Consider the following 16,969-nt stretch of genomic DNA (forward strand, 5'->3'; position numbering starts at 1 on the left):
AGGGGATTTATTTAAAAAATCATTTAGCAGATAGATGAAAATGTTAATTCAAGTGAATGCATTGAGAAAGCCATTGGCTACTTCTTTTTGCAATGTACAGACTATGCTGTGCATGACACCAAAGACACGATATGATATTAAAGCACACAATATCGAGAATTATAAAACTACTGAAGCTGGACATTTCCCATTAAGAAATGGCAACAAGCACAGAAGCAGAAATATCTGGGAATATGTGCACAGAGAAGAGTGTGAAGCTTTTTTCTTTAGGTTAGCCCTCATTGAAGCCAAGCATTGTTTTTAGCAGAGCAAAGAACAAGCAAGAGCAGAGTGTAAAGGCTGCAAGCCAAAGCTGTGGCATTCTCCAGGAATGAAGTCTAATTGCTTTTGTGACACCAAACTTACAATGCAGCTTCTTTTTCCTTCATCTCAGTGGCTCTTTCAAGTTCTTCAGCATTTTCATGGGAGTTACCTAAAATATTCTTTCTTCTTAGCACAGAGGACAGAAAAATGCAACTTATTCTCAAAATACCACACTGGTGATTTTGATGCAGTCTGCTACCCACCCCCAATCTCCTCTTCAAGGAGCTGACTTGCTCCAGCCAACAATGAGGATTATACAAGTTAACTGAGTGCACTGCATGGGTCTGCAGGTAGTAAGTTTTGAAAACTACAGAGACAACCATAGTGTGGTAGTTTATTGGCCCACACGTCAATAAAAAAAAAATTAAATTCTGGTTTCTATCAGATACAGTTTGATCAACACTTTCTAGAATCCTTCTGTTTCAACCACAGCAATGTTGTGCACTTTTTTCCTTTCCAGAGAGTAACTCAGGATTTCTACACCTTTCTTCCTCCTGCAGTAAGCTGCTAGTTCTTCTCTAGCATTTAGGATTTAGAGCAATTTAATCACTGATACTAAATCACTCTGTCTCGAGTCTAAATTAGTTGACTCGCCTCACTCTCTGTCAAATACCTTGGCAACACTGTGTGATCTCTTGGTCAGGTTATTCTCCCTGCTCATTAACTACCCACATCCAGAGTTAATGATGAATATTCTTTGGAATGAGATTGCCTGACCTTGGAAGATTTTTGACATTCAGCAGGAAAAAAAAATAAATTGCTGACCTAAAAAATCATGGTCTGCAAATAGCATTTCATCTATGTAATAAGGCTTCTTCCAGAACATCTCAAATTGAAAAATTTAATGAGAAGACAGCATCACCACGTCAGAATCAATTTAAGTTTGGATTGTGAGGACAAATAAAAGCCATATACTTCTTCCGAAGTTCAGGATGCAACTAAAAGAAGCTTTTTAAATTTTTTTTTAAATGAGGGATAAAAGTAAATACATCCTGAAGTTAACCAAGAGCTTGTTTAAATGCAGGAACTTCACCTACCAAGAACCAAAAACTGAAAAACACACACTGAATCATCATTCTCAACCTCCCCCCAAGCAACACCTCACCCTGGTAAGACAGAATTAGAAACAGGCAGTGGTGAAAGCCTTCCTACAAGCCTACGCTGGTTTTCATGCCAAGCACAGACTTCTGATGACCCTGCCTCCTCCTTCCCAGCACTGTTCAGGTTTGAGGGTGATGGGGAAGATATTCTTTTTATCAATATTATCACAGCAAATGGTGAAGAAGCTCTCAAGGCTCTGATGTGGCATTCAGAACTCTGCCATAAAGTTAAACCAAATTTCCCCTGCTGTGGCATTGACGTGGTGCTCTGCTGGGAGAGATGCAGCTGAATTTTTACCAGACCTCACTATAAAAGAAACCAAAAACTAGATCCTTCATGTCTAGAGACACTGAGACAGAGAAGCATAGGATAACCTAAAATAAATACAGGTTGCTAACAGTTTTAAGGGAGAACTAACAGGCTAATTGAGTCTGGTTTATACAGTATGTTATAAGGAAGAGATTGCCAGAATGTTCAACTATCTGGAAATGAAAATTGCAGTCAGTAACCACAGCATTGCTAAGTTTTGCAGCTGTTCTTCCCCCTTCTCATGAGAACAACGCTGTGGTCTGACAAAGGCTGTTCCTCAGACCTCTCTCTACAAAGGCAACCTGTTTGGACAGGGTGAGCATTTTTATCTGCTCTGACAGTGGAGTGAGACTGATGGTTAGAGCTATGCCACCTTTCCCATAAATCTGTCAAAATGCTCAAATGTCTGTCACTGCAGTCCAGAAAACCTCTCCTTCTGCTGCCTCTTGCTCTATGCCTTCTGATGGACTTGCAAAGAAAATGCTTAAAATTCTCTGAGCTTGATCTTGTGAGGAAACACCACATAGGAAAACAGAAGCCATAACGCTGTGAAAATAGTTCTGTAGGGCAGGGTGGCTGCAAAACTGTGTGTTCCTTCAGAGGTAAACCGTGGAGCTGAGATGCCACATCATCTGGGGGCTTGGCTTCCAGTCACAGCAACTCACTGTGGAGCTGTGCATACCTCTGAGAGGAATTCCTGTGCTAGTGGCATCGGTTTTTTTGGCTGGAACAGCACAGCATCATGAAGAGACTAAAATGACAATGATTTAGCAAAGCACTCAAAGCAGAAATTCCTCAGAGCTCTCTTACTTTCTGTCCATGTCAGAAGCAGCAGCATAGTGCAAAGGGGTGCGTCCCCAGTCATCTGTCTCATTGATATTGGCTCCTGTTGTCACCAGTGTCTCGATGCAGTGGAAATGACAATTTGCAGCTGCATAGTGCAAAGGTGTCCTGGAACATAAGTGGCAATTTGTTACCTCATATTCCAACATAAACTGAGGACGATAAAGATAAACCTTAATTGCTGCGTTCCTACAGATTTCCAGCAGTCAATATCAGCACTTACTTAACAAAATATTGTGTTAATAGGAAGTTCTGGTGCTGCTATGAAGCCTGATAAGATACAGATCATCAATTTGTATTTTGCAAACACCCTAATGCCTGTGAGAGCCTCTGCTGTGGCTCTGCAGACACGCTGCTTCTCCCAGCTGGGAGGCAGAGCAAAGCACAGTGTCCATCACAGCATCTGGGTTAGCTGGCATAGCAACACCCATAGCAACGCTTTCTGGGGGGGAAATCCTCTAGGATGCACAGGCAATAGCAGCTACCCTGCCATCACACCCCAAGTGTTGTCTTGGGCACACCAGCACAAAATCTCCAGAAAAAATACTAAGGAAAAAGGAAAAGCTGCGATATTTTGAAAACAGAAAACTCCGAAGGGTGGGATGGCTTTAATGTATTTAATGAAGCCAGCACCTGTCTGACTGACAAGTATCTGCAGCAGCAAGGCAGAGAAGGCCAAACTACCTGATTTTGCTGCCATTTTTCATAGAACATGTATGATTTTCAGTCTGAAGTGGCCTGCCTTCCTTGCTGATAGATTCTTTTTTAAAAGAGCTTAGTAATTTACCTACCTTCCACATTTGTCCTTCTTATTAAAATCTGCTCCACTGCTTTGCAAGAGTTTTATACATTCTACATTACTGGAAAGAGAAGTAAAGAAAACAAAACATGAATAAAACAGAAGCTTACACCTGCATTGCCCCCTGGAAATGGAAAAAGCTACTCTAGTTATTTTTGTGTTATTTGCTGTGCAAAAACAGGGTACAGCCAACTATAATGTGAAATTCAATCAAACAGAAAGTGAATCTCTAAAAATAAACTATTTTCTTCTTTTTTTTTACTAGAAAACCTCAAACTTCTCTTCTACAGAAGAAAAAAAAAAAAAATTAATGTTCCAAAGAGAGCACAGTAAATGTGATCAATGTGTTTGGAGATTTTCAAAGGCAGCTGTACTGTAGTGCTTCCAATTCTGACCTGGTATTTTATAAAGGAACTTTAAAAGAAAGTTGTTGCTAGCTTATAAAATGCCAGTCTAATAATGAAGAGGTGACATTTAACGAAATCCACCCCCATTCAGCAAAGCATCCAACAGCAAGCATTTGCTCAAATCCTGTTTATTTAATGAAATATAATCACAGGAGTCACTTTTAGGTTTATTCTGCTACAATTTGTTGACTTTTGATAGATTTAAGCCCATCTCCAAGTGCTTTGTTAAAAAAGGTGTGTGGCTATTATAGGGATTGTCACATCAAGACTGCACTCATAGACCTGGAGGAGAAGTTGCCACATCCTGATTGTTTCTTCATCTTGTTTAAAGCCAGGTAATTTTTAGCAGAAAACAAACAAGCTGTATTCTGACATCTTTTGTAATTCAAGCAAATAAATGTAGGATTCCAAGCAAGAAAATGACAAAAAGAAATGCAGCACTTTCCAAAACCACTTGTCATTCACAGGGGCAATAAATCTATCACTTGTGCTCACAGTCACATGAGCAGACCTTTGAAATTCCTTTCCTAGCACCCGTGCCACTCCCATTCATGTAATGGCAGTAAGAGGCCTGTGTCAGGAAATAATCTGATGGCTTTTGTAGATCTCCAGCTACAGAAAAAAGAAAGGGACTGGATGCAATAATGCAATGTTTTGGTGTATGTCGATCCCAACTCTAAATTGCCGTTGCATAAAATAACTACAGAACACTCACCACAATGCACTAAAAATAAAAACACTTGCTAGTGATGACAATCATAGTAAACCACTGGGAAAATATGGATTATTTTCATGAGTCACTTTTGCTTCTTATTGAAGCCTCTCCTTCTCCTTAGGACTTGCAGGATGTTTTTATCCTCCTTCTGGGGTGCAGCCTTATCAAAGACGTAGCATCTGAACTATATTATAATAATCTCTATCCAAATAACTGTCATACCTCTTACATTAATGTGAGAGAAGTATCAAGATGAGTAATACCAAAACAAGAATAAGACCAATATTTGGATCAATTTTATTAGGGTTTGGGAGCTTTTTTCCCCCCAAGAACAAAAACTTCGTGATACTGATTTTGGTCCACTGAGAAGAAAAAGCAACTTCCAGAAGGACTGCCAAGTATTCGCTGTGGATGAGCATTTCTGCTTGCTATAACCACAGAGAATCCAAGGGCTGTAGCCAAGGCTCCATTTCAGCTGTTTTCTGAGCCATAAAGTACTCCAACAGAAGAGTCAAAACTCAGTGCTTGCCAAACGTTGTCCCCTTTTTCTAGATTAACTCCACAGCACTTCACTGACAATTATCTGGAAATATTTAAAATAACTGGATGCTACATTTACATCTTAAATTGAAGCATTTCAATTTTCACTTCAATTTCCCTTTCCTGCCCTCCCACCACTTTTCAGGAATGCATCACTCAGAGAGGGGCAGCTTTCACACTTTCTAATTTGGATGACGTGGGTTTGTTTTTCATTGTTTTTTTGTTGTTGCTTTGGTTTGTTGGTTTTTCTTTTAGAAACCTAAACTTGCACCTGAAAAATGGGAGAGAGGGAGATGAACCACATTTGGACTCCAAGGCTGCAATCTGACGGGCACTGCCGCACAGCTGCATTTTCGGACAAGGACACAGTCCAGGGATGGAGGCCAGGAATAACTCCCCTGCCAGCAGCATCCCAGAAGCTACATCTGCTCCTCACTGGGTGTTCCCTAGGGACTGATGCTTTCCTGGAGACTGCTGTGGCCCTCAGGGAGGCCTGGGCAAGTGTAACCCCCCTCTGAAAGCTGAAACAGCCTTCTCAGGGGCATGAAGAGCTTTCCCCTCTGCCTGAAATCCATGCTTCAAATCAACCCAGCTCACCCTACACAAGGGCAGTGGCAAAAGAGAGCCTGAAGTGACCCAAATTATGGCATCAGTCTGCCTTGCACAGCAATAAATTCCTCTCTGTGGGTAGCAGAGCCAGGCTGGCTGGCCCCAGATGTGCCCCAAGATGCCCTGGAGCAGCCCCAGTGCAGGTACTCACCCTCCGGCAGCGGCCGCGTGCAGGCACGTTCTTCCGAAGCTGTCGGGGGTGTCTATGTCAAAGCCTGCAGACAGCACGTGCTCATTACTAAACAAGGACACTATGCTATACTTTTGTCCTAGTTAAACCACAAGAAACATCGCAGAGACAGAAAAATCAGTTAGTCTGGGAAAAAAAACAGAACGCGAGCAGAACTACAGTCAGAGAGAGGTTGTCACGGGAACGGCGAGCGGCTCCGCTTTGGCGGCTCTATAAAAAGAGCTGCGAAGTTGACGAGCGTCTATTTCCACATCCAGCTCCTCCACATCCCTGTCTGCAGCCATGTGACAGCGTTTAGGAGGCAGAGACTTGTCAAGAGGACTGCGACAGCAGGACAGGAAGACACAAAACATGGAGACATGAGGAAGAACCACGGAGCCAGCCTAAACATGAATTGGCGCTGTTTTCATTGAGTGTGGCTGTCAGATTGGGAAGAGGCTTCCAGCAGCATGTGGGGATATTTATCAAGATGCACAAGGCCAAAGGTAGCAGCCTGACAGTGCTCACTCTGGTCACCCAGAGTGTTTTCTCTTCCTATCTAGTGGTCAAGGCCAGAGAACACCAAGGTGTAATATAATAGGGTATGAAATCACCATTTTTCACAGTTCTTTTACACCCTACAGGACTCAAAGGGAAAAAGTAGTCATAGGACATTTTACATGTTAAGTAACAAAGAAATCTTCTAGAAAACTCATATGATCTGGGTCAGGATTTTTCAACTCATAGGAACTCTTGCCTGGAAAAAGAAGAATTTGGGATTTGGCTACTGATTACTGACTCTCTTGAAACAGTTGCATAAGCAAGCTCTGGCTTCTTCTGCTTTGGGCTCTGGTGAGGATCCCAAGCCTCTCTTGACACTGCACTTCTACTCATTTTCCCTCTCATGCCTCCAGAGCTTTGGGCAGCCTAACTCCTTAACTACAGATTCAGAAACACACTTCAGCTGCATGTAAAATACATCATCATCATCATCAGTGAGACGTAAATACCTGTGCCAGTGCAGACCCCAAGGAGATAATTTCAGAATTACTCCTTTGGTGGGCAGGGGGGAGAATCCCCAAAACAAAACAGGATCTCACATTCCAACAGGTTGGAAAGGGGTTCTAAATTCCCTCCCCCAGTGAATTACTCTAAACTCTCTGAACCTGCTGAGAGAAAAGAGCTTTGGGCATGAACAATGCAGGAATGTCAGCATGGCTTTGGGAAAGCCTTGCATGCTCTGGTGCACCACCCCACACAGGCCAACACAGCAGCACTTTCATTAGAATAATTCACAACAAAGAGTAGAAAGAGGTTGCAAGCAGCAGAGACAAAGACTACTTGAGTTCCAGGGACACTGGGGGGTTTACTCACCCGATGACAACAATTTTCTGCAGCAGTCTGAGTGGGCATTCAGTGCTGCTAAGTGCAAAGGGAACATGTTGTGGATCCCACACCTAAAAGGGACAGCAGCCTCGTGAGAAAATGCAGGTTACATACATACACAGCACATCAAAAGCTCCTTCCAGAAAAGCAATATTTTCTCATGCTTTTCTAGGAAGATTCTTTCTTGTTGCCTGCCATTATTTTTATCTGTATTTCCTTAACAGCCTTCTTGAGAGTTAAAAATATTCTGATGAAGTAAAGTCTTGGCATTATGCTTTGAACAGAATGTGGCAGGATGGTTTGCAAAATTCCAGGCGAAGCCAAGGTAAGGGAAGAAGTAAGAGAGCAGATACTGCTTGGAGTCAAATGCCCAGTGAGCCACAAATTTCTGCACCAGCTACACATACAGCAACTGCCATTCTGAGGGAAATGTAAAAGCCAAAATCTTCTCTATATTATTTCTAAATCCTTTTTTTTTTTTTGCAGATGACTCTTCACATTTTCCTTTAGGCTGCCATGTCAGTTTTCTTCCATAGCCTAAGAGCTAATAATCTAATTTTCCTATTTGCTCCAGCTACTCTCCTCACCTCCTGTTTCACTTTTTCCTCCCTTTAACACATGACCCTCTTTTCAATCACACAATAAACTTTCAGAGCAGACATGATGAGTAAGAAAAGAAAGCTAGCCATTAGATTGAACCTATCTATCATTAGTCTAAGTCTGTATTGGGCAAACATGCAGTTTTTAAACAAGCTGAGCACTCAGCAACTTTAATTAATATCAGGAAATCATGCCAGTTCAGTCCCTAGGCATGCCACTGCTTACTGTCTTAGAATACTTTTGGGTCTGGACATCTTGGTGTCTTTCATTCAGCATTGTTTAGTGTAAAGTATCTTGTTATTCTAGAAATATTATCCTACTGGCAGTTCTCCAAGTGGATATAAACACAGAGACTCTGAAACCAACTAGCTTGACAAGATTATCATCTACTGCCTGCTCCAGCAGATTTTTTTTAAAATTACAAACTCCAGAACAATAGCAGATGGATTCATATCAGTCCTTCATTTCTGCGAGACAATTGGTGGATGTGAGAGTAGGATCATCTTCCAAGAGGATTTCAGATACAGACCCAAAGACAAAGGATCCTGTCTTTCTACCACCATAGATCATAATTACTTAGAAAGCTTAAGACAATTATTAATGTGGATGTTTATAAATGCATCTTGCTCTCTCCAAGATTTTGTATATAAACGTATTTAACTCATTTGGGTTTGTTTTCAAAAAATTTATTCTTCCCAGAATCCACAGGCCCATACTTTCTCTGTCTTCACATTAAATGTGTCCTCATTGCTGCTTCACTATACTGACTTCTGCTGCTGTACAGATTTTAATTTTGCTATTAGTAGCATCTATATCTTGGAGTCAATCTACTAAGAGATGGTCTGGAAGCCTGCTCTTTGAAGAAGACATTGCAAGCTCCACTGAGCTGCTGCATCTGTACGAACAGGTTGCATTTTCTAGCCATGGATTTATTTAAGATAACATTGGACATTCCGTATTACTGCGCTTCTCTCTACACCCATTTCCCTCTGTCTCCTCCTCCACCTAGTTATCTACTGCAGTATTATTCATCTTTCTGGTCAATATTTCCACCCAGCAGATGTTTTGGCTGGTTTCCACCAAAACCAGCACATTTGCTAGCCAGTGTCCCACTTTCTGCAGTGCTGTTCACTCTGGTTCCTCCCATCACTTGCACACTTTCCCTTCCAGTGCATTGCCTCAAAGGCTGGCCAAGCTGTGTGCACTTGTTGTGAACAGTGCTGCAGAGTTTTCTTTCCTAAACCTGTTTGGGGAGCTCACCTAGAGTAATTTACATGCAGCACATATTGAAAGCACATTCAGCACAGGCAGTAGCATTGTTTCCATCTGCCTGGTATCTGTGAGCCAACTTCTTATTTCACTTATTTCTGCTGCTGGAAAAAGTCTTTTTATTTGATCAATGTTCCAGTCACCCAACTGTAAAATAGAAATTTCTAACTGGATAATCCTGATTCCAAGAGTGGAGTGGGCTATCCCAATGGATCTAATTTTCCTGTAAAACCTCAAGATAACAGATAGTGACTGACTATACTGGAGAAAGAGAGAGGAAAAGCCTACACCTCTATTAAGGTACCAAGATCTTCATGCTGGCTGTATTAATAAAATCCAGTGACACTAGCTGAAGGCTGTGGAATTGCATTATCCATGCCATTTGAAGATCTGTTCCATCTTCTGAGCTTGTAGGGTGACAGCTGTACTCAGCAAAGGAGAATGGGCAAATGTGTCACTTGCATGAGCACCATCAAGCAAATAAACAAAATACTGAGAGCTGCAATTCTCTCCCAAATTCAAACCAGTCATTTGCATTTGAAAGCAGGGTTAGCAGGGTTTCCTAACTAGGTAAATCAAGAGAAGTCCCTGATTTCTATGGCAGGTTCTATGCAGAAGACAAATTATATTTTGGAGACATGTGGAGGTAATTGCCAAAACCTTACATTAATGAAATCAGATGCTGCTCTGAAACACCTAGTACAGATATCCCTCCTGGCACTGCATTACCCTGATCTCATACCCCTGTGTTTATGTCCAGGTTTGCTATTTCCTTTTGACAGACCCTAGGAACCTGACCATAACCAAACAATACTCAAGTACTCTCTCTGTATATACATACATATAGATATATATATATACACCCCTACTTCATGTACATTAACACCACTGTCCCCCATCAATGCTTCAGGGAGAAGAAGTAGTACTTGTACAACTTGTAATCATGCAAGTGGGCACAACAGGAACTTGGAGTTTGCTTCCCCTCCACACTTCCCAGTTGTTCATATTTTAGTCTCATGTCACCCACTGAAGTACAGTACAATTATGCTTGTCAGTTGTAACCTTCCCACTTCAGAAGGTGAGGAGCAGCTGTTTTTCCAGGCATTGGACACAACACTTGATCCTTACAAACAGCTCCCTCCACTTGAGGCACCTACTTGGCAGTATCGGCCCCGCTGGTTATGAGGGTGTTGATCAAAAGCTCGTGTCCGTATCTTGCAGCCACGTGCAGAGGGGTGTTACCATCCTTATCAACACAGTCGATTTCTCCCCCTGCAGAAGACATTTTCATACAGTTTTTAAATAAAAAAATTCAGCATGAACCAGGGACCACAAGTGCTATTTGTCTCTAGTGAGAGCACCATGAGCAACCCAGAGCTGCTCTCTTAAGTCACAAGGACACTAAATTTCCCAGAGCAAGGACCTGCACACAGCAAGTTCTCAGCTGTCAGCCATGGTCTGCCAGCAGCACTTGCACCTCCCTCTCCACCTGCAGTTGTGGGGAGGAGTGGTAGGAATGGGATGATGTACAAGGGTCAAATACATGATTTGGATTTGCTGCCTATCTAAAGGTACAAACAGCTGCCCTGAAATAAACTACAAAATAATCTCCTGAAACTGTACCCTCATTTGTAAAGGCATTGCCACTCAGCCTTATCTGTACAACAATGTTAAATAGAGCTCACTCCAGAGGCCATCAGGAACACACTGCAAACAAACACGTTGTGTGCTTTTTGCATGTCTTACCAAAGAACAACCGAACACTGTTTTTGTAGAACTTTTCCTTTTGCAATTTAAACCTGGCATCTTCTGTTTTATGCACATACGCAGGGAAAATGGATTATTTCTTTAGACAGATTACAGACAAGTCCCTGTTTTCTTTTTGGACCAAGAACTGTAACTTTTTCAGTCTCTCCTTGCCAGTCAGGTTTACTGCATTCCAACTATTCTCTCCTTCCCCCAGTCCTCTCCAGCTGGCCTGCATCCTTGTAGAAGCAAAAGCCAAAACCAGTACTACAGCTGACATCTCCCAATGCTGAGAAAACAAGATTACTTCATGCCTGCTGGCTACACTCCTATCTGTGCACTCCTGGACACTGCACAGTGCCATGGACATCCATGATCCATTTCTTTAAGCACCACAACACTGCTGACTTGTGGTCAACAACCTTCTGATCCTCTACAAGCCCCAGATCCCTCCTTGAGGGACTGTCACCCACCTGGCTGTTGCCATTCTGAACTTGTCCAGCAGATACTCCTGCCTCTGTGTGTGATTTTTCTTTTGCTTCACTTGCATTGTAACTTCTGTATCCAGTTCTACAGATCATTTTTCATTCTGACTCCACCTTCTGCCAACTAACAGTCTCTCCCAACTACATTTTTTTTCTCCAAATGTTAAAAACACATTTTCTATTCTACTATCCAAGCTTTTAATGAAAATACTAGATAGTTCCAGACCCAGAAGGGAAACTGAAAACTCCCTCACTACACCTTCCATTTCAACAACAATTCATTTATTACTAATCTCTGAGTGTAGTTTTACACCAGCACCATACTATTTTAATACTCTGCTGGTTTGCTGTCAGAATACTTCCTAAAAGCATGTAAAAGGTCTTGCTAACATCAGGATATGGTAATACTTACTGCATGTCCACTATTCACAGGTGGTAACAGGGCTTAATTGCAAATTAACTAGAATAGGAAGAGTTCTAGTAAAGCACTAGACAACATGCCCTGAGAAACTGTGGATTCCCTGTTCCTGGAAGTGTTCAAGGCCAGGCTGGATGAGGCTCTGAGAAACCTGATGGGTTACAACTAGATGATATTTAAGATCCCTTCCAACCTTTGTAATTTCTAATTTTTTAATGGTAAATGAAGGTCAGTGGAATTCTTGAATAGGTTCCCTAGGGCAGAGCATCCAACAGTGGAGGTCTCCACAAAGAGAAACTGCACATGGAAAAGTCAGGGGACTGTGCTGTGTTCATAAAGCCCATCAAACTGCTGTAGAAGAGAACTGTGATGTTCCAGCTTCTTTTACTCTTGAGAAATCTATGCAAGATATTGCCCACTTTGGCTGACCTATGTAACATTCCCCAGCATTTCTTTTTCCTCATTTTTAAAGAAAGGTATCACACTTGTAGTTTCCCAGTTTAAGGTAATCCATTCTTCCACTACAAGTTGCTAGAGACAGCAACCAGAAACCGAGACATCATTAGCCAACTCATTAAGTACTGCAGAATGAAACCTCTTTGCTTTAAATCATTGACATTTCTCTCTTCCCCAAGATCCCGTGGCAATGAGGCATAAAGTCACTTGCAATGAGATCTGTGTACAATACTAAAATTAGAGGGGCAGAAAATGAAGAAAGAAGTGAAATCCAAGTAAGTGGAAGAAGAGTAGAAAGGCGTGAAGGACAGATGAAGAAGTGCCAGTCCTTCCTCACACAAATCCAACAGCGAGCAAACAATGGCTCTAAGCCTGAGCATATTAGACTAAACAACTAAAAATTGCAGTAAAGCAGTTTCTTGCATTTTGCCCCAACTCCCTTTCATTATTACTATTTTATTTATCCCAGGAGAGAGATAACAATTTGCACGATGACCCGAAAAAAACATGATCTACTGGAGACCTCCATTTTAAAACACAATCTTGTTTAAATGTGTCATTACCTTTAAAGCACAATTGTTCAACCAACTCGAACATTTCACACTTCAGTTCCAAGTTTGGGATTTTGGAAAACAAAAAATACCTCGACCAGTGAACAAAGTCCAGACCATCTCGTCTCAGGTAGCAGCCCAAACTGGGAAGCTTAAGTAAAGAAACAGCAATAGCAACCCCTGTCATTCAGAAACAGCCTTTGCCAGATCTCCAATAAGAATAATTGCTATATTCTATAGTACTCTTGCACAAAAAAAGATGTCTGAAAAATGACTGATAATCAGGAATCCTGGCTGTGCCAGAACAAACAGGGTAGTACTGCTCCTCCCTCCTGAGTACATATTACCATTTCATGAAGACAGTGGTAAGGGATGAGCTAAGAGACGTGAGAAAAGCACAGCTGCTGAGTGCAGAGTAGAAAAAATAGTTTGGGCTTTAAGAACCCCAGGACTCCCAAAGGAGGACAACTGGAAAACTGTGCATCCTTCTCAGCAGAAAAACAGACCAAACGTACCTCTGAACTCTTGTTTTCAGGTTAAGAATCTGAATAGATCATCTGGACCTCTGTCAGCTGGAAGATTATGGAATTTTCTTAACAACCAAAATATCAGGTTGTGATGGCACAATGGAATGAGAGCTGTCAGTTCAGCTCAATGCCAGAAGTTCCTGGAGCTGCCCTCTGGGTCAGAACAACTGAAAATTGCAACAGTGGACATGCCTGATGTCTTGGAGAGCCACTCCAAAGGCACCAAACTCACCGTTCTGGATGAGGGTCTGCGACCGCGTGAACCTCCCATGGACAGCTGTCATGTGCAGGGGGCTCTTCCCATCCTTACTCTGACAGGAATGAAACAGAGCAGAGCTTCAGCATGTGAAGGCTTATGAAGGCAAAGGTACAACGAGTACAGAGCAATGTTTTGGGTTTTAGAGAAAGAAACTGAGACCAGGAAAGCCGAGCAGTGAGAAAATAGCATGGGAGTGGTACCAGCCTCCACTCACATCACTTCATGTTTCTGGGCACAGGGTTTCACCTCCACTGGCAAGCACAATCCCTGACTTCTTAATAATTCTGAGTTTAAGTAGTGCACTTATCTTAAGGGACTTGCCAGAGCTGTTAAATGCTGGAAGTTAAATGCCAGTTTCACAGATGGGAAACTGAAACACACAGAGTTTTAACTAAAGTAGTCCAAATCTTATATGAACTCAGAAGACCTCAAACCGTCTCAGACCAAAACTTTCTGTTGGATAACAGCAAGTTCCTTTCAGCTTCATCAAGATGTGTAAGTTGTGCCTTCAAGGATATTCAGATATCTTAAGCAGAATCAGACTTTGTAAGCTGGGGCTCTAAAGTGGGTAACAAGCAATCCCGGAAAGGCAACTTTTTGGAATCAGGTTTAATTATATCCATATTATACAGGGAAGAAAAACACTAAAAAGGAATCGTTCTTTGACTTAGCACCATTCCCTGAGATAACATTTTGACAGAGCTCCTGGGACTGTATTTTAGTACTTTTTCATGCCTTCATGAAAGCGGCTGGCCTAGAGTTTAGAGTTCTCATTGCATTCATCATGGCACTGAGAGCTCCCCTGCTGGGATGTAATCTCATCCAAACAGTTTCATGATCAACATTCTCAGCATCAATCCAATTCCATCAAGGATTTAAAGCCATGTTGTACTTGTTGTTACAGTTTCCTCCTGAGATATGCAAAATAGGATAAAGTAAAATTGTAAAGCTGGTATTCGAGTTTTACCTGAATATTAACATCTGCCCCATTATTCACTAGTAGTTCAAGACACAGTGCTCCATGAGTGGAGGCAGCAGCAAAATGCAAGGGGGTGAATCCATTGTTATTAGGCTGATTTACATTAGCACCATAGTCAATCAGCTCATTAACAACAGAATCCTGACCGTTGTAACAGGCAATGTGAAGTGCAGTATTTCCATAGATGTTCATCTCATCAATCTAAAACGAGACAAGGAGACATAGTTAAAATTACAGACGTCAGCTTAGCATTTTACGTAATGCATCACACACTGCAAATGGAAATAGCTGGAGGCCTGAACTGTCATAGGGCATAGTTCTCACCAGCACATTTCATCGACAGATTATACTCCCAGACAGCTTCACTTGGAATGCTTTACCTTTCCTATTATTAACTTTTTATCCTACTGACAATTTCTGAAACCAGTGTGAAGCTTCAAGCTGATAGCAGGACTATGTAATGACAATAATAATGACAAAAGTCCTAACAAGCTGGAAAGCTTTTCCAGCTGGTAAGTGGAAAAGCAGGACGAATAAAAACCTCACTATATTTAAAAAGATTACAACAGGGAGTATTGAGCTTTTGTGAACGGAACCAGGCATAAGAGCTCTTTCCACAGTTTTGTTTTGGATAGGGAGTGAAGATTTCTCAGTGAAAGCAATGTGAAAGTGCATAGACATTTACACTTCAATAAGAAACCACTTTCAGTAGCTCAGTATTATAAAGATGTAATTAAGATAATATTACTTCTTGATGACCAACTTAGTATTCAACTGCTGTTCTGTAAAACAAGACAAGACAGACTGTACAAAACTCGGGAACAGCATGAACAGCCTTCCATGAAATACAGGCGTCTCAAAGACCATATCCCCAGTGGTGGAGAATGTAGAACTTAAAAGGACTTATTAGCATAGCACTGTTAATAACAGGAAACAGCTATTCCCCTTCAACTTCACAGCCAACAGCCTATGAACATGAACTTCAGACAAGTTTCTGGCAGATCAAGTCAGATGAAAATGCCATGGCAAAAGTAATGGCTTTATTTGACATCTCTGATTAACTGTCTGATTAGGCTCCTCTGGTCATCTCACCACTGCTTTGAGGAGTTGACAATAACAAGAAGTCTGTGCCCTGAAAAAAAATTACTTTCTAAAGTGAAAACAATCTATCAGCTACAGAGGAAATACAAGTCTGTGAACTGAAACAGCCTGAACTGCTGTTTAGTAAAGTACACAGTGTATATGTTGAGAACAACCAGTCATATCAAAGGAAACGCTGACCCAAGGAAAATTTCATTACTCCACCTTCTTCTGCAGAAAGGGATATATCTCCTGATTCCTTCAGCAAGGTGGCCTGGAATTCACTGTCCATACCAGACTTTCTTTAATACAGAAAGTGTCCTGACTCTTGAACCAATAAACCACATGAAGCATGATGTGGTCTGGAAAATGGGACCCCTTTTCTTTAGAAATCATTGTCTTTAGCAGCATCCATAACAAAAAGAAAAGACTATCTCTAAATAGAAATAAAGTGCACATTACCACATACCTCCACCCCCAGGTTAAGGAGTTGTTTCACAATGTTAATCTGCCCATTGGATGCAGCTGCATGAAGTGGGGTGTAACCCTTCTTGTCTTTACAAGTCACTTCTGCACCATGATTAATCAGTAAGGCAACAACTTCCAGGTGACCTTCAAAAGATAAAAGACAGTTATCAATGAGCAGACCGTCCTACAGCATCACTTCTCCCAGATTACTGCTTTCTTGCTAACACACTGCCCTTTCACTGCTCTTTCAAAGTGCTCCCACAGTTTTACAAAGGAAGAAAAAACATCTTCAGAAATGTTTCTAATCCTAGCTCCAGGCTTTGTGGAGAAATCCATCCATTCGCCTTCTCCATATGTGTCAAATTTCTCTTTACTGAATTGATTTTCCACTTGCCAAAATAACAAAACCACACCTCTTTACCATTTATTTCTCTCAAGCTAACAGAGTGTGTTTTATTCTCCCTCTTACAGAGGACAGTGATACATAGGAGCATGGCAATGCAAGTCTCCCAAAACAGCATCCTATTGATGTCACCTGCAAATACAACTGCTAACACTTCTTGGGTTTTGTTACAGAAAAAAAAATAACCTTTATAATTCATTAAGTGAAGAGGAACAGTCTTTTTGCTTCATGCTGAGACAGAGCTGTCTGTCTTAGAATTAAATTTATTTGTCAAACACTATACAAAGTTGTGCTCCATCTGAGTTGCACAGCACTTTCATGTCAGGGGCAGCTCTGGTCATGTGCAGGACCTAGGAAACCATATGTACCAAATCCACATATAATTAGTGTCCAAAAATAATTAAATATTCCAGAAACTTTGTGAGGGTTTACAGTTCTCATCTCATTATCTAACTTCTGTCTAAATTGCACTACAGACTCCATTGCC

The 16,969-nt window shown here is 41.4% G+C and overlaps 1 protein-coding gene across 11 annotated transcripts in view; it reads right to left on the reverse strand.

The window, feature by feature from the left end:
* ANKRD44 (ankyrin repeat domain 44) overlaps positions 1 to 16,969 on the reverse strand; it is a 130,101-nt gene that overhangs the window by 31,848 nt on the left and 81,284 nt on the right. For 4 of the 11 annotated variants that reach the window (XM_088167809.1, XM_088167811.1, XM_088167816.1 and 1 more), the window contains exons 7-15: positions 16,081 to 16,223; positions 14,520 to 14,732; positions 13,526 to 13,604; positions 10,268 to 10,382; positions 7,230 to 7,312; positions 5,838 to 5,955; positions 3,408 to 3,476; positions 2,584 to 2,724; positions 406 to 489 (exon numbers count right to left, since the gene is read on the reverse strand). In XM_088167809.1, coding sequence (XP_088023935.1) covers positions 406 to 489; positions 2,584 to 2,724; positions 3,408 to 3,476; positions 5,838 to 5,955; positions 7,230 to 7,312; positions 10,268 to 10,382; positions 13,526 to 13,604; positions 14,520 to 14,732; positions 16,081 to 16,223 — 1,045 coding nt within the window. The remainder of the gene's footprint in view (positions 1 to 405; positions 490 to 2,583; positions 2,725 to 3,407; positions 3,477 to 5,837; positions 5,956 to 7,229; positions 7,313 to 10,267; positions 10,383 to 13,525; positions 13,605 to 14,519; positions 14,733 to 16,080; positions 16,224 to 16,969) is intronic. The other 7 variants (XM_088167818.1, XM_088167810.1, XM_088167812.1 and 4 more) reach the window with 3 other exon arrangements.

The sequence above is a fragment of the Sturnus vulgaris genome, chromosome 7 (assembly GCF_052056855.1).
Source record: "Sturnus vulgaris isolate bStuVul1 chromosome 7, bStuVul1.hap1, whole genome shotgun sequence".
Taxonomy (NCBI): domain Eukaryota; kingdom Metazoa; phylum Chordata; class Aves; order Passeriformes; family Sturnidae; genus Sturnus; species Sturnus vulgaris.